Source organism: Physeter macrocephalus, chromosome 2 (genome assembly GCF_002837175.3).
Source record: "Physeter macrocephalus isolate SW-GA chromosome 2, ASM283717v5, whole genome shotgun sequence".
NCBI lineage: Eukaryota > Metazoa > Chordata > Mammalia > Artiodactyla > Physeteridae > Physeter > Physeter macrocephalus.
The window spans coordinates 106488057-106513474 of record NC_041215.1 but is presented as its reverse complement, the minus strand read 5'-3'; the positions used below and the strand labels follow the sequence as shown (position 1 = coordinate 106513474).

At 37.5% G+C, this 25418-nt stretch overlaps 1 protein-coding gene across 1 annotated transcript in view; it reads left to right on the top strand.

The window, feature by feature from the left end:
• The first annotated feature begins 9219 nt into the window (after positions 1–9219).
• ICA1L (islet cell autoantigen 1 like) overlaps positions 9220–25418 on the top strand; it is a 42778-nt gene continuing 26579 nt past the window's right edge. Inside the window, exons 1-7 of the mRNA XM_007112085.3 lie at positions 9220–9381; positions 11659–11731; positions 16785–16908; positions 18072–18270; positions 20198–20323; positions 21793–21891; positions 23147–23232. Of these exons, the coding sequence (XP_007112147.1) occupies positions 9220–9381; positions 11659–11731; positions 16785–16908; positions 18072–18270; positions 20198–20323; positions 21793–21891; positions 23147–23232 (869 nt within the window). The remainder of the gene's footprint in view (positions 9382–11658; positions 11732–16784; positions 16909–18071; positions 18271–20197; positions 20324–21792; positions 21892–23146; positions 23233–25418) is intronic.

Below are 25418 nucleotides of genomic sequence, written 5' to 3'. Positions count from 1 at the left end.
ATGTATGTATGTATACATATATATGAGCAAAGAATAAACATTAGCTTAAAGAGACTTATGACTCTCCAGACTATGCTTTGAGAACCATGATCTAGATCGGAGGTCTGTAAACTTTTTCTGTAAAAGACCGTGATAGTCAATATTTTGGCTGTGTAGGCCATGCAGTCTGCTGGATCTACTCAATTCCGCTGCTGTAGCAAGAAGGCAGCTAAGGACTAATTTGCTGGAGGACCATAGTGTTTGCCCATCAGCCTAGATCCCTGAAATGCAGTGGAGATGTGATCTTGGTTAGGCACATCATTTACCCACAAAGCACTTTCTTCTGAGGTGAGTTGTTTGAGTTCCTTTTTTTAGGTTGAACCATATGAAATTGCTGATTTTGTAGGTCAAAAATGATCTAATGTTGGCAGTTTCATATTGGTCAATCAAAGACAAAAAGCTATTTTACTTATAAAAACTGTTTAATCAGCACACATAGTCTGTATTGCTATTGCTCTGGTGAATGATTTTATGGCAAATGAGGATAAATGACACTTTAATCTCTTTATAGCAGTCTTGTTGGGTGATGGAGTTAATATAAGCTTTTCACTCTAACTCTATATTGAATAAATTTTCTCCATGTAATTGTTTTATATTCTCTCAGTTATGATTAAGATTTTTAAATTTCTTTTATCGGTCTCTCATTTTATGGAAGTCTCCATCCCTTTTGAACTAGATAACAGAAATAGAAAGTTGAACTAGGTAACCTCTAAGGTTCTTTTCAATTTCTTTCAACTATGGGATTTAAGTATCTATTATATATAGAACATATTTCTCATTAACCTATTATTCTTATTATGGTTAATCCATAGCACAATACTAAGAACCTAGTACAAATTTGATTCACCTTCCTCAAACCTCCAAATTTTACCACCTTTCTGCTTTCTTGAAGTTCTCCTGTGTTCTCACTGCTTAACTATCTTCATATAGTTAGCTCCCAAATCACCATTTCCAATCTAAAATTTAAAATGAAAAAGTATAAAATAATATGCTTCTTAACTGCCAACAATTTCTGTTCTAAGTGCTCTACATGTATTTTCTCTTTTGATTCTTATAGCAATCTATTTACTTCATTATTCCTATTTTATCGATGAGAAAACTAAGGGTCAGAAAGATTAATGTAATTTGCACAATGTCCCACGGCTAGTAAATAGTGGAGTTGTTGGCTTCAAACCTAGGCAGTATAACTGGAGATCCAAGCTTGAAACAACCTTTGCTACTACAGTTTTAATTGGTTGTTATATATTTCTGTAAACTCAGATGTCCCTTATCATTTCAAATTCAAAATTTCAGGGCTTCCCTCGTGGCGCAGTGGTTGAGAGTCCGCCTGCCGATGCAGGGGACACGGGTTCGTGCCCTGGTCCGGGAAGATCCTACATGCCGCAGAGCGGCTGGGCCCGTGAGCCATGGCCGCTGAGGCTGCGCGTCCGGAGCCTGTGCTCCTCAACGGGAGAGGCCACAACAGTGAGAGGCCCGCGTACTGCAAAAAAAAAAAAAAAAAAAAAAATTCAAAATTTCACACATCAAATGCATAGTGTTCCCACTTAGATAGCTTCTCCTAATTGCCCTTATTTTTCAGGGGCAAAACTTGAATCATTATTAACAAGTTCTATAGATTCTTCCTTCAAATATATTCTTATGCTAATGTCCTTGGTCCAGACTCCTATTAGATTATATCTGGAATACGGAAAGATTTTCCAAACTCTGTTTAGTCTTTCTGCTGCTCAAAAACCTTCATTGGCTCCACGTTAACTGTTAGGCTGTAGAGATAAGAATCCTCCTGCCAACACAGGGGACATGGGTTCGATCCCTGGTCCAGGAAGATCCCACGTGCTGCGGAGCAACTAAGCCCGTGCACCACAGCTACTGAGCCTGCGATCTAGAGCCCGCAAGCCACAACTACTGAGCCCACGTGCCACAACTACTGAAGCCCGCGTGCCTAGAGCCCGTGCTCCACAACAAGAGAAGCCACCACAATGAGAAGCCTGTGCACCGCAACAAAGAGTAGACCCCGCTCGCTGCAGCTAGAGAAAGCCCACGCGCAGCAATGAAAACCCAACGCAGCCAGTAAATAAATAAATAAATGTTCCTTTAAAAAAAAAAAAGAAAGAAAATTCATGGCTTGGGAGCTAGAGTAATCAGGAATACTACATTAATATTAAACAGCAACCTTGTCTAATGTATTTTCTTAATTACATCAAACGGTGATGTTGTATTTAGTCAAAAGTCTTCACAGATTATTTTTCTCAAGGGAATTTCGGTGCTTCAGTTTGCAAGTTACCATCAGTCTGTTTTGCTTGTTTCTCTGTGATGTCATAGTAACGAGATGTTATAAGTAAAGTGAGTATAGAACTACCTCTAAAGAGAATATTGATTTGTTTTATTTTAATATTTGTATTCCATCCAAGAGATAGCTACAAATACAAATTTAAATATTATATAATGCAAAAATGAGTAAAGTGTTCCATTTGGTGACTGTGTTAAAGTAAAAAAAATATTGTACTCTTTCTAGAAATAAAGAAGATTATGGACTTCCCTGGAGGTCCAGTGGTTAAGACTGTGCTCCCACTACAGGGGGCACAGTTTCGATCCCTGGTCGGGGAACTAAGATCCCGCATGCCGTGCGACACGGCCAAAAAAAAAAAAAGAAAGGAGATTTCTAGTTAAGATGGCATGGTAAGTTCTGCTCCAAATTCATAGTAATCATTAAAAAAACAAACCCCAGAAAGTTTATCTTGGCTAGATAATAAGATAAACATGGACTAGAATCAAAATAGAAAGACAAAGAGGTGAGTGGACTGAAACAGACGTCTTGAGCTCTCAGTATAGAAGTAGGTCCTGGCTTCTGGGAGATCAGGTTCTGCAGGTTGGTAGAAATTTAAAAGTGTTTCACATGCAATGCTCCTTCAACACCCTGAATAGATCAGTAGTATTTCAGATACCACTATATCAGGGTCCCTAAAATATCAGTATATGACACTGTGAAAGTAGCAACCCTGAAGGTGAAGTGGAGGCAACTAGATTATAGATCTAGTGATCTATAAGCACTAGATAAGGAGGAATAACCGGAGAGAGGAAAAAGGAAAAGTAAAGATTTTATACTCAAAATAAGCTTACAGAATTCAACCAACAAAATCAATATTTGGAAAATGAATTTACTCCAGATAAAAAGTCTAAGAATTCTATATATTTAGTGTGCCAAAGAGAAAAATTATGGAATGATGTCATTAAAAAGGATAGGGCTTCCCTGGTGGCGCAGTGGCTGAGGGTCCGCCTGCCGATGCAGGGGACACGGGTTCGCACCCCGGTCCGGGAAGATCCCACATGCCGCGCGGAGTGGCTGGGCCCGTGAGCCATGGCCGCTGAGCATGCGCGTCCGGAGCCTGTGCTCCGCAACGGGAGAGGCCACAACGGTGAGAGGCCCGCGTACCGCAAAAAAAAAAAAAAAAAAGGATAAAAAATTAGGAGAATATTAAGAAGAACCAATTAGAAAACTTGGAAATTAAAAAAGAAAGAAACACTCACTGGATTAAAAAAAAAAAAAAAAAAAACCTCTAGGTATGATGAACTCTAGACTGAACAGAGTTGAAAAGAGAATTCATAAACTGGAAGATTGTACTGAAGAACTTATCCAAAATATAGGACAAACAGATAAAAAAAATGAGCCATTAAGACATACAAAGAATAACACCCAATAGAAGATTCAGATAAAAGAAGAAATTATGGCTGAAAAGGAATATTTGAAAGGATTACAGCTTAGAATTTGCTAGAACTGAAGGAAGACAACCTCCATAATGAAAATACACTCTACTTAAATACATCTTAGAGAACGTCAGGACATCACAGATAAAAACTCTTTTCTAAAAGATTCAAAGAGAAAAAGGAGGGACAGTAGGAGCCCAGACTTCTCATTGACTGCAATAGATGACCTAAGGTATTAGGGCTTCTATCCTCAAACAGTTAAGGAACACTAAGGAATGTTATATAATGGAAACAACAAAACAGACACATACATAGCAACATACATAGAACTTAAAAACAAAGGACTGGGGACTTCCCTGCTGGCCCAGTGGTTAAGACTCCAAGCTCCCAATGCAGGGGGCCAGGGTTCGATCCCTGGTCGGGAACTAGATCCCACATGTTCCAATGAAGATCCTGCTTGCTGCAACTAAGACCCAGAACAGCCAGATAAATAAATAAGTAAATAAATAAATACTGAGTGAAAAAAAAAACAACAAAAAATCAGAAATAAAATCTACAGCACAGTATCATTTGTGTAGATTAGCATATGTACATAACAACACATTTTACAAGAACACATTCAAATAAAAAGGTACACATCAAACACATTAGAATGATTGTGATGAGAGATGGATATGAGGAAGGGGTTAAAAACGAATGAATATACAAGTAGATGAACAAACAAAAGAATGAGTCTTCCATGGACCAATAATGATAGCTTTAAAAAAAGGAAAATTGTTGCCTATCTATACTTTTATATACAATTAAACTATCATTTATGAATGAAGGCAAAATAGAGTGTCATAGATACCAAAACTGAGAGAATTTCTACCCACCGGATTATTTAGGATTGACAGGATTTATTTAGGATAAGACCTAAATAAATGGAGATACATACTATGTTCATGAAGTGGAAGACTCAATATTATTAAGATGCCAGTCCTTCACAGATTGATCTGTAGATTCAGAGCCATCCCAATCTAAATTCCAGAACTCTACAGCTCAATACTAAAAAAAGAAAGACAAACAAACCAATTTAAAAGTGGGCAAAAGACTTACAAACACAGCAATGGAGGATATACAAAAGGCCAGTTGGTGTGTGAAAAAGTGTTCATTATCAGTTGTCAGGATAATACACATTAAAGCTGTAAGGAAATACCACTACACAACTAGAATGGATAAAACTAAAAAGTCTGCCAACATTAAGTGTTATTGAGGTTGTGGAACAATTATAACTCTCATACATTGCTAATGGGAATGTAAAACAGCAATTTTTTATAAAGTGTACACCAATCCTTTGATAGAGAAAAATCCATTTCTAGGTTTTATCGAAAAGTAGTGAAGACATTTGTCCACAAAAGACTTGTATAGGCATATTCATAGCAGATTTATTTACAATAGTTAAAAATTAAAGCATACTGTTAACACTCATACAATGGATTACTGTTCAGCGATAAAGAACAAACTAGGAAAGGAAAAACTAAGGTGAAAAAAAATCAAAACATTTATTATTTATGGTAGGCTAGGCATTGGCTGGAAAGGGATACAAGAGAACTTTCTGGGGAGTTGGAAATGTTCTATACCATAATACCTATTTGTCAAAAGTATACAGCTAAAAATTGTACATTTCAATGTATGTAAATATTATCAAAAAGAACCATATTATAATGATGATGATAATGATTATGGAGTAAGGTGGTAGGGAATAGGTGAAGGTATAAATGGCACAGAAATGACAGAATATTGATTGGGATGATTGAGCTATCACTTTATTGTTATCTGCATATGTTAAACTATATATAACTTTTGAAGAAATTAAGAACGAAAAATGTCTTATGTTTACCCAGACATTTACCAGTTCCAGTCATCTTCATTCTTTTCTATAGATAAATTACTGTTGTAATTTCCCTTCAGCCTATAGAATTTGTTAGCATTTGTAAAAGTCCCCTGGCCGTGAATTTTCTCAGTTCTTTATCTGAAAATGGCTTTATTTTGATTTCAGTTTTAAAGGACAGTTTCAGTAGAGAATTATGAGTTGATAGTTTTTCTTTCTTTCATTCAACACCTTAAATATGTCCTTCCATTGTAGTCTGGCTTTTGTTGTTTTTGTTGAGAGCTTGCATCTTATTTATATTTTTGTTCCCGTTTGTGTAATATACCATTTTTCTCTGCTTTCAAGATAGATTTTCTCTTTATCTTTGAATTGAAGCAGTTGGTCAATGATGTGCCTATTTGTGGTTTTCCTTGTGTTTATCAGTCTATAAGTTAATGTCATTTACAAAATTTAGGATGTTTTATTCAGATATTTTTCATTCCCCTTCTATTCCTCTTCTCCTTCGGTGTCTTTTTTTTTTCTTCTCTGTTCTTCAGATTAGGTAATTTTTATTGATTCAGCTTCACTTCTTATATCTCCCATCTTTAGTTTATTCTTAAGAGTATCCAGTCAGTTTTTAATTGCATTTATTGAACTTTGCAACTTGAAAGTTTCACTTGTTTTCTTTTGATATTTTCTATCTATTCATTTATTGTGCACATATCCTACTTTAAGTCTTTTACATGTTTATAATAGCTGGTCTAAAGTGCTTGTCTGATAATTGTAATATCTGAGAAATCTTTGGAATCTATTTTATTGACTTTTTTTCATGGAGTATGGGTCACATTTTCCTGTTTCTTTGCATGTCTAGTGTTTTTTGGTTGGATACTTGACTTTTTAAATGATGGATTTTAGAGACTCTGAATTCTGTTTTGCTTCTCTGAAAAATAATTTTTATTCTAGAAGGCAGTTAACTTGACTGAATTCAAATTCCAGACTCTGTCTCCGCTGTAGTGGTAGCAGTTGAAATCTTTACTTCAGTTTCTAGCTGCTGATTTTCTGCGAGGACCCCTAGAGTCCCCTCCTTCACCTCATGATTAGTTTAGTGAACAGCACAGGTCTTGGGAGCTCTTTGTGTACAGATTTCAGAGATCATCTCCTCTTTGGCTCCCTCCCTTCCATGATATTCTTCCTAAATTTCTGGTAGTTCTCCAGCCTTGAGCTCTATCATCTGATGTCAAGCCACTAAGACTTAGCTTTCTACTCAACCTACCCACAGTGGCAAGCAGATTTAGCAGTGCCCTCTGCCAAAAAATGCAAATGTACAAATCTCACCTTTTGCAGATTTACCCACCCAGTCACTGTCCTCCCCTTGCCAGGGAATGTGTGCTGTCTGCAGGCAGGATAGATTTCAGAGAGGAAAGGGAGGACTAAGTTTATTGCTCTCAAATCCAGTCAGATAAGTTACTCTTCCTTGCATATGAAGGAGCTAGTGAGGGAGTGGAGAGAGGCCAGGAGTATACTGTTCAAGCTACATCAGCAAGTGAGTTGAGGTAAGGAAGAGATATTCTCTTCTGATACTCCTAAGAAGTTTGTTCTCTTAACTGATTGGGCCTAAGCCTACGTCAGCATAGTAGAAGAGATCAGCAGTTTGTCATACAGTTGGACTGACCCTCATGCTGATAACAATCTGGAGGGGAAAACTAATTGAAAACCATCAAAAGCAAGCAAAAGCAGACAGAAATTGGAGGGGAAAGATAAACTGCAAGTTTTCTCGCAAGACTTTGTGTCAGACGGTATAATGCTTACATCAAATCCATTACCCCCCTGTACTATTTTCTATCCCAAATTATGTCCAACCAAGTTACCAGCATAGCACATGAGAGTTGCTGCAGTTAAATGATGATTATACTGTCCAGGAATCCAGGAGGATACCCAAAGGAGAATATCCAGCAAATATCTGGAAGAGTGGCCACCTGTGGACTTTACATTTTGTCTTTGTTCTATATAGTGCTTTTTATTTAAACCTACTTTGTCTGATATTAATGTGGCTATCCCTGCTTTCATTTTCTTTCTACTATATTTACCTGGTATATCTTTTTAATATGAATTTATTTTATTTATTTACTTTTGGCTGTACTGGGTCTTTGTTGCTGCATGTGGGCTTTCTCTAGTTGCAGCGAGCTGGGGCTACTCTTCGTTGCAGTGCACAGGCTTCTCATTGCAGTGGCTTCTCTTGTTGCGGAGCATGGGTTCTAGGTGCATGGGCTTCAGTAGTTGTGGCATGCGGGCTTCAGTAGTTGTGGCTTGCGGGTTCTAGAGCACAGGCTCGGTAGTTGTGGCGCACGGGCTTAGTTGCTCCATGGCATGTGGGATCTTCCTGGACCAGTGATCGAACCCGTGTCCCCTGCATTGGCAGGCATATTCTTAACCACTGAGCCACCAGGGAAGTCCCTACGTGGTATATCTTAACCCATAATTCTTTATCGTTTTGTTTTAAGCGGATCCCAAGTAACATATAATTGGATATACTATTTTATTTTTTATGATTTGAAATTCTTTGTATTTAAGAGGAAGTTTGCATTTATTATACTAAGTAATATAATTGTTCTTATTCTGTCATCTTAGTTTACACTATTTGTTATGTTGCCTTACTCCTGTTTTTCCAGTCTTCTTTTGCTTTTGCTAGTTTTTCTCGTTCTCTTGTTTTGCTCCTAATAACTTAGAAATTAGACATCCTATTTTTATTCGATTAGCAATTTCAAAATAAAAAGAAAGTGAACTTCTATTTCTTTGCCAACATTAAGAATACATTGGTTATCTATTGATTCCCCTGGAAATGAATCACATATTTTAGTACCTCCCTTTGTTCCTACCTCCCACCGTTTACTGGAATAGTCTGGGCTTTTAAAACTATTATTATTATTTCATTTTTTTTACATTTCACTAATGCACACTTTTCACATTTGCATTTCCTTAATGTAGCCATGTTAACCATGTTAAGAACAATTACTTAGACATTAATTTTTAAGTTTACAAAGGGTTACAATTTTCATCTCTATTTCTTTTATAACATTTAAGATCTTTATTTTTGTTAATTTGTTGGATACTAAAGTATTTCTTTAGGTGATTTTTAAAGAAGAGTATATATCTGAATCTTTGCATATCTGAGGGTATATATTAAATGTATATTCTTCTGACATAGCAATTAATCCGTAGGAAATTTTCCTAAGGAAATGATAGCAGGATGCAAAGATGTGTGTACAAGTTCATTTTTCAGTATTATTACAAAAGCAAAAATCAGAAACTAATAAGTGTCTACAAACAGAGATTGGTCGAACAAAATAAAATTATTTCCAGCCATTACTGCAAAATCATAACAGTTTTATCACTTTGTCACCTAATTAATGTATCTCTAATCTTTTTGCCTATTACTTGTGCAAGTTATAATTAAAACATAAATTTAGACCATACAAAGTAAACATTAGCATGTTTAGCTGTCAACATTAATATTGTATTTAATATCTTTTTGTTTTTCAATTAGATTAAATATTGGCTAAATAGATATTTATTATTGAAAATATTTTTTAAGAAATTTAATTTTAGTTATTTCTTGTAGTCACTCCATGGATTTTTTTGGGCAACCCAGACCAGAAGATAACCAGTCAGTAGTCAGCAGAATGCAGAAGAAATACTGGAAAACCAAACAGGTCTTTATCAAAGCAACCGGGAAAAAGGAGGATGAGCACATAGTGGCATCTGATGCTGAACTGGATGCTAAACTTGAGGTAAATTTTAGGATTCTGTGTACTGCATATAACTTGTTATTATCTAGGACGACTATGACAAGCTTTCATACTGAAGAACTTATCGGGATAAATGCAAAATTTGATAATAGAACAATTGTATCCATTTGTCAATCAGATCTTCTAGATAGGAGATCATAATTCTCACAGATTGAGGATTGGCAGAACTGTTGTTCATAAATTAGATAAATCATGAACTAAGTAATTTCTCTGGCACAACTACTATAATTTTTATGCTGTTAATGAATTAATTATATTTCTAATTGGGACCATATACTAATTATGTATCATGTCATAATATTTTATACTATTTTATCTGAAGTCTATACCTCACTGCAATACATTAACTGAAATCAAATAGTGAGTGAGGATTTTACAAGTTGGAGTTTTTGTTTCTATTATTAAGGGGTGGAGTTAATTGAAGTATGTCATAATGCATTTTTGGTTCTGTTTTTCATTTTAAATAAAAGGACTAATTACCAGGAAACAACTTTAAACATATATGTGTCTTATGCTTTTAAGTAATTAAGCTAATTAGAAGGAAGGTCTCATGTACATTAATGAAAAAATCTAGATTTTTAAATGCAGATTTGCTAATTCCATGTACATATACTAATGTAACTTTTACAAACATTTCAAGGCAGGAGTTCTTTTATGCTTGGAATGTAGTAATCTGTTGGGATTCTTAAATATTCTTAAATATTTTTAAATAGAGGTCTAATTAAATAGGTCTTAATCTACTAAGTAATTTTATTCTACAGAAAATAAACTTTTGTAATAGCCCTAACAAATATGGAAATAGAAATTATTTCTATTTAACAAGGTTTTACTGTTTCTGTTGAAAAGTATTCTTCTTAGGATTCAGTGACAAATGTGGAAAAAAAGTGAAGGGACTTTATTATAAGTAATATGTTTTAGCACCAGGGGAGCTCTTCACTGTTGCTACATATATTCCCACAGATGTATATTTTTTTGTATTGTTTCACATCATTAGGTAATGTGTGGGTGACATTTTATATTCAGTGTAATTCTTGTCCATTAGACAAATATTTGGAATCAACCAAGAACTTTCTCCCACAATTGTACTAATTTTTTTAAGAATGAGAAATAGTTTCAAGTGTACATACAAGTATGCATACTTAAATTATCATGTTGTACACTTTAAATATATTACAGTTTTGTTTGTCAAATTATACCTCACTAAAACTAAAAAAGATATTTTTATTATAACAGTGAAAAGCAATAGTATGTAAATCTTTCAAGGACCCATGGGAAAAAAATCATAATCACTTCATCATAACAGAACTACCATTTTTGTATTCTTTTCTAATCCCCTTCCATATGGATTTAAAACAGCTTTTTTAAATTGCCAAATCCATATACCAAGTGTAATCCAAATATACTTAAACTTATGTGGAAAATTGATGGTTGCTCCTCCACTTAGATTTTAGTGTCTGTTATCAGTCTTCCTTTGGTCTGATCAAACGTCAAAATAACAACAAAACTACATCAGAGATAGATCATTCAGGCTTCATGGTGAGATTGGAAGTTCATTTGATAATCAAAGGATTAGGGCCTAATATTATACCACAGTGCCAAGGTCTTTTTGAACTAAAGTCTCATAGCAACTCTTCAGCGAAGGACTTTGTGAGTCTTCTATGTGTCCTGATCTCAAATTTTCACTTGCTTGCTTTGAAATGGGAGCCTACTGGATATTTTATTTTTTTGTTAGCTATTAGCAGCAGTGATAATGAAGGGATTAATATTCATGGAAAATTCTAAACAAAAATAATCCAAAAGTAATTTATTTTTGATGTTGTAACACATTATTTAATTTTTATGGTACGCTCACTGACCTGTTTTGCTTAGACCAATATTGGAGAAAAGTCAGACTCCGAGTTAGTGTTTTCTAAGGCTATCTATACACTTTTCATCTGTGGTAAGCAATGTTTGATGTAGTTTATATTAGTTTTACCTTTTTGCTATTTAGATAGTTTGGAGCTGAGGGGAGGACAAATTCCACAGTTAAAAATTTTTATTAGCTCCCATGTATTTATCACCATTTCTTCCAACCCTCATGGGGGAAATCTAAATGTGCTTTTTCTACACCTGAAATAAAACCAAAACTGAAGTATATCACAGTCAAGGAAAATAGACATAATACTTATAAGAAAATGTTTTGCTTTTGAAGTGCTTTATAAATATTTGATATTTGTTTATGGTTCTTTACATTGTCCTAATAAAATTTATATTTCAAAGGTTTTTCACTCCATTCAAGAGACATGCAGTGAACTTCTGAAGATAGTTGAGAAATATCAGCTAAGACTCAATGGTATGAAATCACAGATATCTATCTGACAATTCCCGTTTAAAATAAATATTCATTTGCTTTTTTTTTTTTTGCGGTGCACGGGCCTCTCAATGTTGTGGCCTCTCCCATTGAGGAGCACAGGCTCCGGACGCGCAGGCTCAGCGGCCGTGGCTCACGGGCCCAGCCGCTCCGCGGCATGTGGGATCTTCCCGGACCGGGGCACGAACCCGTGTCCCCTGCATTGGCAGGCGGATTCTCAACCACCGCGCCACCAGGGAAGCCCTGCATTTTTTTTAATGAAAGATTTAATGTAAAAATAGTAGTTTATTGAATTATTTTGTGGACAGTTTCTAATGACAAAAATGAGTTTACAGTGACCTGTTCTCAAATCCCCCAGTGTCCTCAGTTCATCAAATCCTCTGACAGATTCATTTCGCTGAGTTTAGTTTTCCTTCCCAGAGTCTTAAGTGGATTTGCTTCCATCATTTAAAAGCTCTCTTTCTCAACCCCTACTTGCTCTAGCAGTTGCCATCCCATTCCTCTGCTCTTTTCACAGGGAATTTCGACATAATTATCTGTAGGCACAGTGTCAATTCCTTTCCTTCCACTTTCTCTCGTACTCACTCCAGTCAGGTTTTCACCTCCACCACTCCACCAGATTGCTCTTGTCATAGTCATGAAGCAATAAATCCAGGGACCAATTCTCGGTCCGTGTCACGTTATTTAACACAGTTGATTATCCGCCCCCTCCTTGAGACACTCTCTGAGCTTGGCTTCCAGGTACCACACGTCCCTGGATTTCTTTTTTTTTTTCGCGGTATGTGGGCCTCTCGCTGCTGTGGCCTCCCCCGTTGCGGAGCACAGGCTCCGGACGCGCAGGCTCAGCGGCCATGGCTCACGGGCCCAGCCGCTCCGCGGCATGTGGGATCTTCCCGGACCGGCGCACAGAACCCGTGTCCCCTGCATCGGCAGGCGGATTCTCAACCACTGCGCCACCAGGGAAGCCCCCTGGATTTCTTTTTAATGGTCATTCCTTCTCAGTATCCTGCCACTGCTGGAATCTCCTCTCTTCTATTTTTTTTTTAAATAAATTATTTTATTTTATTTGTGGCTGTGTTGGGTCTTCGTTGCTGTGCCTGGGCTTTCTCTAGTTGCGGCGAGCGGGGTCTACTCTTCATTGCAGTTCGCAGGCTTCTCATTGTGGTGGCTTCTCTTGTTGCGGAGCACGGGCTCTAGGTGCGTGGGCTTCAGTAGTTGTGGCACACGGGCTCAGTAGTTGTGGTGCACGGGCTTAGTTGCTCCGCAGCATGTGGGATCTTCCTGGACCAGGACTCGAACCCGTGTCCCCTGCATTGGCAGGTGGATTCTTAACCACCGCACCACCAAGGGAAGCCCTCTCCTCTCTTGATCTCTTCTGGTTGTAACTCAATCTTTGGATCTCTTCTCCTGCCTTAATTATGGTTCCCTACTGGACATGGCCACCTCTCTGATTCTGTTACTTCTCTAACTCATCTCCTCTTGAGCCATGTTAATCTCCTTCACAGTAGGCATATCTGCATAGTAGGCTCCCAATCTTCTTTAGGTATGTGGTCATCATCTTTTTAGTGAGTCCTTCCCTGACCCCCATATCTTTCTCATAAGTCTGTCTACTTAACAGTAGAACTTAACAGTATTCAACATTCTGTATATTTTATCTGTTGTTTTTCTTACCACCACTAGAATATACTCTCCTTAAGGACAGGAATTTGTTTATTTCTGGTCTCCTAGCCTAGAAACAATGTCTAGCATACAGTCCATACTTAATACATGTTTGCTCAATGAATGGTTTTCTTGTGTAGCTGTGTAAATTGGTCTCAAAATTTTACAATCAGAGTTCATGTATTGTCCCATTAAAGCAAGAAATCCATTATAGCATGATAATTTTTTGAGTGCCTGCCATGTGTAAAACTATGTCCTTTTCCCAAGGCAGTAGTTCAAGAAACAACTTTTTGTAACAAAATAAGAGACAAGAATAGTGTGTAATTGAATTCAGGATAGTGATACAGACATACCTCTGAATTCTCTTGGAGTGAAAAATAACTGTGTATTAAAGTGATTGGTAAAGGCAACTCCATAGATGGGAATTGAGGTAAAATGTAAAAGGTTTATAGATGTTGAATGTGTGGGAAGAAAGGGAATTGGAGTCAAGGTATAAGGTTAAAGAGTGAGAACAGTCTGCATGACGGAAGAGTTTGTAATTGGGACGAGTAGGGTGATACAAGAGCAAAGGAAGATTCGAGTCAGATTGCTAAGGACCTTAAATATTTTACCAAGCGGTAAAAAGCCATTGCAGTCATTGGAGCAAGGGAGTCCTGTGACAGGAATGAAAATGTAAAGAAACATTGGCAAGTTTGTGCATACTGCATTTTGTCCTGGAATCACCAGATCTTTTAGCATGCTGGTGGAGCATTTCAGGGTAAGGAAGAGATATACATATATAGATTTCATCATGTACTTTCTCTTCAAGATTGTGTATGACTGTGTGAGTTCTTGAAGACTTTTATTAATAGATCGGACAATTGCAGTAGATTCCTCCATCACTATAAAGCTTTATGAGAATAACTTGGCTGGGGAAGAACACATAGGAGTAGGGTCTCTGTAGTTTTTGGCATCAGGTCCCAATGCAGAATTAGCACAGATTCAGCTTCATCTCCTCCCCTTTCTGCATTGATAAGGATGAGGCTCAATGATGGTTCATGTTCAATTGATATTTGTTAATGAGGTAGTCCGAGTTCTCAGAGAGCTTTCTGGATCATCTACAAGTTAATATTTTTTTCTAGTAGTTTTCATTGAGGTATATTTTATGAAGTTCTGATTCAAAGGAAATGTGTAATCTGTACATCTTTGAAGTAATGAGAATATTAAATTAACCAGATTCCTCAAATCCAGTCCACTCTTAATCAGGTTAATTGTTCATAAAACAGCACACGGTTTTATTAAAGATGATACTACAGAATGTGTAGACACCCACTCCCAAACACCATCGTGCTCTCCTAGGGCCTCCCTTGTAGGCACTACAGGGAGGACCAGGCTGGGGGGCAGCTAGCAAGTGAGAAGGCCTGAGTTCCCCTGCTGCCTCAGAGGTATTAAAAGGGACTTCCCTTTCAGTTTTTAACTTCAGTTTTTCCATCAGTAAACTAGGGTGAAATTAAGCATGACATTTGTCATATATTTCACTTTTTTTATAGAATTCTTTTTTAAATTAATTTATTAATTAATGATTTTTTGGCTGCATTGGGTGTTTGTTGCTGCGCGCGGGCTTTCTCTAGTTGCGGGGAGCGAGGGCTACTCTTCATTGCGGTGCGCGGACTTCTCATTGCAGTGGCTTCTCTTGTTGTGGAGCACAGGCTCTAGGGCGCGCAGGCTTCAGTAGTTGTGGCACACGGGCTCAATAGTTGTGGCTTGCGGGCTCTAGAACGCAGGCTCAGTAGTTGTGGCGCACAGGCTTAGTTGCTCTGCGGCATGTGGGATCCTCCCGGACCAGGGCTCGAACCCGTGTCCCCCGCATTGGCAGGTGGATTCTTAACCACTGCGCCAGCAGGGAAGTCCCGCAGTGGCTTCTCTTGTTGTGGAGCATGGGCTCTAGGAACACAGACTTCAGTAGTTGGGGCATGCAGCCTTCAGTAGTTGTGGCGCATGGGCTCAGTAGTTGTGGCTTGCAGGCTCTAGAACGCAGGCTCAGTAGTTGTGGCACACAGGCTTAGTTGCTCTGCGACATGTGGGATCTTCCTGGACCAAGGCTCAAACCCATGTCCCCTGCATTGGCAGGCAGATTCTTAACCACTGCGCCACCAGGGAAGTCCTTGTTTATCACTTTAAGCTCACAATTTGAACACTTTATGGGCTTCCTCACCTGTTTATCTTACTGTGATTAAAGGGTCATCTTCCACTAGATCAGTACTTCTAAAACTGTGATGAAGGGCCATTTTCTGTCTTGTGTTTTACTTTCAATCTGTTGTAAACTGACACTTTTGAAAATACAATAAAAATGAATTTTCAGAAAAATGAAATTAAAGAAGACATGAAAAATATAGGCACACTTTTTTATTATTAGATTCAACAGATATAAAACAGTCAAATTGGTAAAAGTTTCTAAATAGTTTCTTAGTTTTGATATTTGTCACAAGCTGGTAGCAAATGGTTCTGGACTGGCATTGGTCCACGGACCACACTTTGAGTAGTATTGTACTACATGACAATTTTAAGGGTTTTAGGAACGAAATCGTGGACAGTTGTGGTTCTGAGATACTGAGCATAGGAAAATGAAGCCAGGATGGGAGAGAAGAATAAGTTAAGTTTAAATAGAAAGCTAGGGGCTTCCCTGGTGGCGCAGTGGTTAAAAATCTGACTGCCAATGCAGGGGGCACGGGTTTGAGCCCTGGTCCAGGAAGATCCCACATGCCGCGGAGCAGCTAAGCCCGTGCACCACAACTACTGAGCCTGCGCTCTAGAGCCTGCAAGCCACAACTACTGAAGCCCGTGTGCCTAGAGCCCGTGCTCCGCAACAATAGAAGCCACTGCAATGAGAAGCCCGCGCACGGCAATGAAGAGTAGCCCCCGCTTGACGCAACTAGAGAAAGCCTGCGCACAGCAACGAAGTCCCAATGCAGCCGAAAATAATAAATAAATAGAAACCCCCAAATACTTTGTAAGAGGCAATGATCCTAAAATGCATCTCTGCACGTTTGAAAATGCATCATCTGTGGTTTTGTTTTATTTTATTATTTTGGAATTTTTTTTTTCACTAAAGATCAGTCTTTCCCCATGGAGTCAGTGCATCAGAATCATCTGGAGTGCTTGTTTAAAAAAAACAAAACAAAAAAACCCAGATCCTCAGACCTGTAAAGTCAGAATCTCTGGAGATGAAGCCCAGGAATTTGCATTTTAAAAATAAGTGTCTCTCCTTCCACCCCCAAGTAATTCTTATGTATAGAGAATTACTGCTGTGAGAATTTTAGTCGTGTGTGTGTGTGTGTGTGTGTTTTAAACCAATGATGAAATGAAACAATGAACTATACTGTCATTTTTTCCCTAGTTATATCGGAGGAAGAAAACGAACTAGGGCTCTTTTTAAAGTTCCAAGCAGAACGGGATACAACGCAGGCTGGCAAAATGATGGATGCCACTGGCAAGGCACTCTGTTCTTCAGCCAAGCAAAGGTTTATCATGGTTTTGCATCATCCTTAAATTTGTAGTCAGTATGACAGTTTTGATGTGTGTAGTTAAATTTGCATATTTGTAAAGGTTTCTCTTCATTCCAGTAGAGGGTTAAAAGAGAAGTATATTGCAGTATATAGTTGTTTTGATGCCTAACTTTTATTTATTTTGAATTTAAAATAATTATTTAAAAATTGACGTTCACAAGTTGCTTAATTCCTAGAAATAGACTTTAGGCCTGTACTTAAATTTCTTAAGTGCTTTAATGTAACAGAGGCACAGAATGGCTAAAATTTAAATATGTATATATATATTTTTCATTTTTCGGATATTATACTATCTATGAGTACATTGGAACTTTTCCTCTTTTTAGGCAGAGGAAATTTTGTCTTCTTAATTATATACTTTGCATTCATTATTTTACAACTTTTTAACATAAAGATACCTGCTGCAAAGAATCTCCTACAATTACTAAATAAAGCCAAAATCTTTGCATTTTCTAGAGAAAAATAAAAATAGACTTTATTGGACCTTTAATGACAATGTATAACTTAAGTGGCTTTATTCTGAAACACCATATTAGTGCAAAAGTCCACCTTTAAGGAGGTGACAAAGAGACAGCCAGTAAAAGCCCCTCTATTGCCACTAAGTCAAAAGCAGACCAGAGGAGCTGGGTTTGATTTGTGTTTCTTAAATCCTTTTTTCTCTTGTTCTCATCCTCAGCTGCTAAGAATTTTATCCTAATTCCTTCATCTAGCATTTTATCTGCTTTTCTATACCCAGGTTTTCCCTAAATTTGTCAAAAGAAAGGCTTTCTGCTTATAGGATTATGCTTTATAAATTTAGAATCTCTTTACTCAAGGAATTCTTTTCTAAATGGCAGATTTACTTGGCAGATTATTTATTCATGGATAAACATCTAAAATGTTGCAAAAATGATATATTGATATTTCCTAAAACAAGAAAAGGGAGAGATATAAACATATCTTTATTAACAGTTCAAAGTTAACTGTATGATCCTTATTTGCTTTCTGATTTTCTTAGGCATCTCAATAATTTCCTGTTTATAGGCTCATCTTGATAGCAAGTTATGCTTTATGGTTATTTTTGTTTTATTTTGCTTATGGGATGTGCATGCCTCTTATTTTTACCTCTCTGCCATTAGATTGGCTCTGTATACTCCCCTGTCTCGTCTTAAGCAAGAAGTAGCAACATTCAGTCAAAGGGCAGTATCTGATACCTTGATGACAGTTAATCGGATGGAGCAGGCGCGCACAGAATATAGAGGAGCTCTGCTGTGGATGAAAGACGTATCCCAAGAACTGGACCCAGACACCTTAAAACAAATGGAAAAGTTCCGAAAAGTATGAAAATACATCCCTTTTTTATGTTTTCTTGAAGCTCTACAGAATAATTTAATCAAGAGTATAAAACATCAGACTGTTTTTGGAGAATGTGTTATATTATAAATTCTTGGTTGCTTGGAAATCTTCAGTTAACGTACAAAAGGTTGTCACACATTATTTTTTTAATCTTTGAGTGGCATAATAGATCTACCTTTTAAATGTTGCCTACCTGGACTTTTAGGAGTTGTTTGCAGGAGGAAAACAGTTCATTAGTCAGGAAAAAAAATTAAGTAAAAACTCATGTCAAATGATTATTAATTATAAGTGAAGGTTATCAAATTTTTCATTCTGCCACAATACATAGTTTGACCACAAAGTGTTAAAGCAACTATATGTGTGAACATATATTTTGCTAAGTAAACTCCTTATTATAAATTATATTCCCTGAATTTACCATACATGAAGAGCAAAATTCACTCCTTCATAAAGTACCTATAATAAAAATCCATATTTATATTTAGTTTTTTTTTGTTGCGGAGCACAGGCTCCGGACGCGCAGGCTCAGCGGCCATGGCTCACGGGCCCAGCCGCTCCGCGGCATGTGGGATCTTCCCATACCGGGGCGCGAACCCGGTTCCCCTGCATCGGCAGGCGGACGCGCAACCACTGCGCCACCAGGGAAGCCCCCTATATTTAGTATTGATGGAGTCTTTTTACTAGCCATTACAAGTTCTTTGCCTCAATGATTACTCTAATAGACTTGGGCAGTAGCTGGACACATGGCCTCAGGCAACCTGTTATTCTGTCCCCTTTATAATCCTTGACAATTAGAATACAATCCAAGGGAGTGGTTACACAACATTGTCAATGCACTAGTGTCACTGAATTGTACAGTTTTAAAACGGTTAAGTATATGTTATGTGAATTTCACCTCAATTTTAAAAAAAAGAATACAATCCACACCTCTCATCTAGACCCAGATAGCCCTGCACAGTCTGATCCCTGGTCCCTCTGCTGCCACATCTTGTACAGTACTTACTTTCTGTGCTCCAGCCCTTTCTTTGCTTGAGGAAGGAATCGGCTTTACCCTATTCCTTCCTGCTCTGGAAACACTTCCCACACCGAGGACTTTTGTCCTTCCTTTTCCCTGGGTCTAGAAGGCTCTCCTCAGGGTCTTAGCAGGGCCCGCTTATCATCTTCCTATCCCAGTTCACACATCATGCATGAACTCACCAAGGGCTTCCCTGACCATCTAATCAAAAGTTGTCACCCATTTCTGTTGCATTTATATGTTATCTTTGTGACTTGAGATTATGTTATATATTTATTTTCTTTTTTCCTGGGCCTCCTCACTCAGGGATGGTGAGGAAGAACACTGTTTGTTCACCAGAGCATCCCAGTGCCTGGAACAGTGCCTGGCACATAATAGATACCTCATAAGTATTTGTTGAATGAATGAATGAGTATATTTGAAGTTGAGTATTCACACTACTTGATGATAAATGACTCATTTGTAAGAAATATAATAAGCCTGTATTTAAGTTTATAAATATAGCTGTATGATTCAGAACTATTATTAATGCTTCTCAACACTTTAACTATGTCCTCTTTCCATTTATTCTTCTACTCTTTCTTAGCTAAATATTATCCATCAGTAGTTTTGGATGTTTGTTTTTATTTGGAATCTGTTTTTTTTTTTTCTTAACTATGTACTTTCTATCTTTCATCACATAGTTTCTCAGCATAAAGATATCTGCTGGAAAGAGTCTCCTACAGTTACTAAAAATAGCCAAAATCTTTTCCATTAATTTTGAAATAATACAGGGAAAGGGAATTAGTCTTCTTTATTACAATGTCATGTGTCTGAAAACATGTATCATAAACCTGTGTGGTATATTTATTTCTGTATTATAAGCAATAATAACTAATATTTTTGTGGTTGCAGGTACAGATCCAAGTGAGAAATAGCAAAGCTTCTTTTGACAAGTTAAAGATGGATGTTTGTCAGAAAGTGGATTTACTTGGAGCTAGTCGCTGCAATATGTTGTCTCATTCACTCGCTACCTACCAGGTACCCACCTCCATGGTCAGCATGTCCTTGCAGTAAAGATGAGTGGTGAGATTCTTTTTTAAAAGTTGTCTAAAGGGTGCAAAAGAACTGTATAATTGATCAGATTCCTTTGACTTTGCTGAAATTGACTTATTGAGTTATGACATTCAGAATCATGAATGCAAAAGACTTTTCCAGTCTTTTCAGACTGGAAAAGACCTTAGGGTCTTTCTTTGCCTACTCCCATAGCTTCACATTATTCCCCTTGGTGTCCTAGGAGAGACAGACAGACACTTACGGACTGTCTAGGGTTGAGGAGGGGAATGTGGAGAGGAGACAGGATTTAAGGCCTATTAGCCTTGATTCATTCAGAGCTACTCCATTTTAAACTAGTTCTACATATGGTTTCATTTGAAGCAAATATGCTGTGGCCCCGAGCTGCGGAGCCTGCTCTCTGGAGCCCGTGAGCCACAACTACTGAGCCCAAATGCCAGAGCTACTAAAGCCTACATGCCTAGAGCCCATGCTCTGCAACACTTTTCTATCATTTTATGGATGAGGAAAGTGAGAATTAAATGGCAATGTTGGGCTTAAAAACTTAAGTTTTCTAATTCTAGGTCTTGTGTTCTTTTCATTCTGCCAAATTGCCATTCCACACCACTTTAATCTCAGAAGTCTCATTTGTGCTTACTTTATTCCAAATCATACATAAATAGCATACAATGAGTAAGTTAGATATTAACAGGTAGCAGTTACTGATTTTATCAGGTATTTGTAAATGGCAAAATAGGAGAATATGTTTTTTTACATGAGAAAACAATAACAAACTAAAGGAAATGGATATTCACTGCTGCTTTTAGGGAATCTACCTAATTCAGTTCAGTACTGTGGAATTCAAGAAATCAAGAGAGGATGTACTTGAAAATAAAAGTATGTGACAGGACTTCCCCGGTGGCCCAGTGGTTAAGACTCCGTGCTTCCACTGCAGGGAGAATTACTTGAGTTAGCTTGATAACACATTGTTTTGACAAGTCTTTCTTGAACTCTAAATGAAAGTCCAAATTTAGTGGTACAAATTATTTTACTCCAATTAATGAAGGTTTGTATTATATGCTTACCAACATAAAGATTTATACATATACTTCTAATGCAAACATGATATTTTGGTGCTTTTACCATTTTTCTTTTGGATTCCTCAGAAGGTGTTCTAATCTGCCAGTTTCATTCTCTTGGCTGCAGTTACTCTCTAGCTGGCTCCAGTGTACATTTCAGTGCTGTATACAGATAGGCACACATACATGCAGATACAATGCCAATTCTTATGGAGAATTACTGTTTACAGTGCTTGCTGGTTCCCCAAACTTGGAAATTGATTTTAGTTCCTACTTCTTATTATTTGACAACTATTCATCTACTATAGTGAGGAAAAATAGCACTGAAAAAAGAGGAGAGGAAGGAGAACTGTAGTGTCACCTTTTCTTTTTCTGCAGAGGACACTGCTTGGATTCTGGGAGAAAACAGCTCGAATGATGTCCCAAATACGTGGGACCTGTATTGGCTTTCATCCATATGATTTTGTAGCTCTCAAGGTACATTTCTTTCAATGGTCTTTCCTTAGATTTATTACACTTCATTTGGATAATAACTTTGAAACTACTTTTTGCTAAGCCTAATTTCAACTTTACAAAACACTGGGAAACATTTTTCTACACTCTTTCAGCCATTTTTCTGAAGTTCCCTGATTCCAGATTCTACCAGCAGCACTAAACAAATACATGGAAATACTGCTGGTGGGCTCAAGATATTAGTAGGGTCGGGGGAAGGGGGAATAAAAGAAAGAGAAAGTGAAAAGAAAATTAAAATACAAAAGAGAGAAAAGGTTATGGAAAGGAAAAACTTAAGAGGAACAAGTGATGGAAAGTGGTAATGTGTTTTCAGAAATGACCACATTACCCACCTGACAATTTTAGGAGTTAAAGAAAAATCTCCTTGCTTTACTTTTACACTCCTGTCATAGATGTGATTCATGATACAAAAATTATGCCAGTTTTGGTCATTATGTATGTGTGGTTGCCTCTGAAGAGACTACTGTATTAGGTCAGCTCTTTCTGTAACACCTACATGAAAATGTACCCTTCCTGTCAACCTTCTGTGCATATGGCTTATCCAGCAGAGATGCACTGTGTTAATCATTTCTTCAGTTCTGGTAAGCTAGGTTTCAGTACCTTTGAACTTATCATTCTGCTTTATTTTCAGTAGAGCTTGAAAATGTTGAGTGTGCCTAAGTTGGATGTGATATCTGTGATGGGTTCATATCCTGCAACTGTATATTACAGGGGCTTAGTATGGATTTTTAAGTCAGGTTCTGACATAGCATCTTCTGTTTTTGGTAGATACCCTTGAATTCGTTTTTTGTTGTTGTGTATGTGTTTTGTTTTTTACTTTTTCTATGTTAATGCTTTACTGTGTAGCATACTGTGTATTTAGGGAAATTTAATATCCAATTTCTGCTCAGACTTGAAGTTGAAAATCTTTAGTTGTATTTAGAACATTGCAGTACCGGCTGGCGACACAGTGTAAGTGTTCTTTTTCTTTGGCATATCACAGAGTGGTGAACCCTGTGGCTGGCCCATGGTGTGCGTAGTGGCTACAGGCTGCCAGGATACAAAGGACACAGGGCTCGGGTCAAATTACATCAGCATACATCTCCCATATCTCACACTCTCTAGTTCATAACTCCTCCTATTTTATATTGTTCTTTAGAATTTTTGTTCTCATTTTCGTTTGCACAAAGAGAGAAACAGATTCTTTGCATCTACTTAACATTGAATTTCTTACCCTTAGCAACTACAAGACACTCCAGTCAAGCTTACTGAAGACCACAAGGAAGAACGAATAGAAGACAGTTCTCTCCTGGAAAACCTCAATAAGTAAGCAGACAAAAGTTATAGATCATGTTATGGAAATCCTGGATACCATTGTACCATATATTTGGAAAGAGTTGCTTCTTCTTTGGTTTACCGAATACTTATTTCTCTGTCATTTTTCCAATTAACGTTAAACGTTTGTTTTGAAACCTACCACCCTCCTCCCTCATTTTTAACATGGCAGGCAAAGTTGATGATAAGAATACAGAACAGTTTGGGTGATAAACCCAAATTCTATAGTGTGGGAGACTGAGCCTTGTATTAAGAGCCTCTACCTAGTGAATCCCAGAAGGGGCAGCTTGAAAAAGAAAGGGACAGGTGTCAGCAGCTATGAGACAGAAGCTATTGAAAATCTGTCTCCAAAACAACACAGATGGGACTGGGATTGGTTACCTGAAAATGGAGGCTCTTGCTGTGCACATCTTTCATGTTGCCTCTTGCCTTCCCTTTAATTACATCTTACCTTTGTTTTCCTTTCAGACCTGCCACTTGTCATTTTAACCAGACTGCACTGAGTATAGTAGCAAACCCAGAAATAGGCCCAAACAATGACAACCATATATTGTTGAGTGGAAGGTGATCTGAAATATAAGTATTTCAACCTTTTCTCTAGGGGGAAATACAAATTTTTTTACTAACTTGGATATATACATGTTTTAGTATATAGATTACACAATCAAATGTATAGATATGAATTAAATGTATTAACTTAGTTTTACATTGACATTTAAAATTGTACATTAAGTATATTAAATTGGTAAATATTTCCGTTATCACATTTTATGAAAGTTTTATTCAGAATCTTCTCATACGTCTTCAGCATTATGAAAGCTACCTTTTTTTTAAAAAATTTTATTTATTTATTTTATTTTTGGCTGCATTGGGTCTTCGTTGCTGCACGCAGGCTTTCTCTAGCTGCGTCGAGCGGGGGCTACTCTTTGTTGCAGTGTGCGAGCTTATCATTGCGGTGGCTTCTCTTGTTGTGGAGCACGGGCTTTAGGCACGCGGGCTTCAGTAGTTGTGGCTCGGAGACTCTAGAGCACGGGCTCAGTAGTTGTGGTGCACGGGCTTAGTTGTTCCAGGGCATGTGGGATCTTTCTGGACCAGGGATCGAACCCGTGTCCCCTGCATTGACAGGCGAATTCTTAACCACTGCGCCACCAAGGAAGTCCAAAAGCTACCTTTTGAGTTAACTAACAGATTCCAAAGCACTTCACCTTCTCTTCCATTCAGAGTGTTTAAAACACCATCTATGTATTCTGTCGTTGGAAATTTCATCCCAAATCAAAGTATCTGTTTGCTCTGTAGGCTTATTTTTGTACTATTTGCAAATAAATACTATATTGCTTTTTAAGTGTCTTTAAAGACTTATTTTTAAAAACCCTCCAATACTAGAGTTGTGAGTTTATACCCCTGGAATAATAACTAAATCTGGTTCAATTTGTTTATCTCATTTTTTTATTATTATACCAGATGGATGATATAAATTTCCAAAATTAGTATTCGTTCGGAATGTTTTAGGCAAATGTGCCTTCTTTTGTAAACATCACTTTGTTGTTCAAAATAGAGTACTCCATTTTTTCTGCATTTCTTCATTCCCTCTAGTTCCCAAGTATTCTTGAGCAAAACCTTTTTTTTTATACATCTTTATTGGAGTATAATTGCTTCACAATGCTGTGTTAGTTTCTGTTGTACAACAAAGTAAATCAGCCATATGCATACATATATCCCCATATCCCCTCCCTCTTGAGCCTCCCTCCCACCCTCCCTCTGCCACCCCTCTAGGTCTTTGCAAAGCACGGAGCTGATCTCCCTGTGCTATGCTGCTGCTTGCCACTAGCTATCTATTTTACATTCGGTAGGGTATATATGTCAATGCTATTCTCACTTTGCCCCAGCTTCCCTCCCCACCCCCATGTCCTCAAGTCCATTCTCTATGTCTGCGTCTTTATTCCTGCCCTGCCGCTAGGTTCATCAGTACCATTTTTTTTTAGATTCCATACATATGCATTAGCATATGGTATGTGTTTTTCTCTTTCTGACTTACTTCACTCTGTATGACAGACTCTAGGTCCATCCATCTCACTACAAATAACTCAATTTCATTTCTTTTTATGGCTGAGTAATATTCCATTGTATATATGTGCCACATCTTCTTTATCCATTCGTCTGTCGATGGACACTTAGGT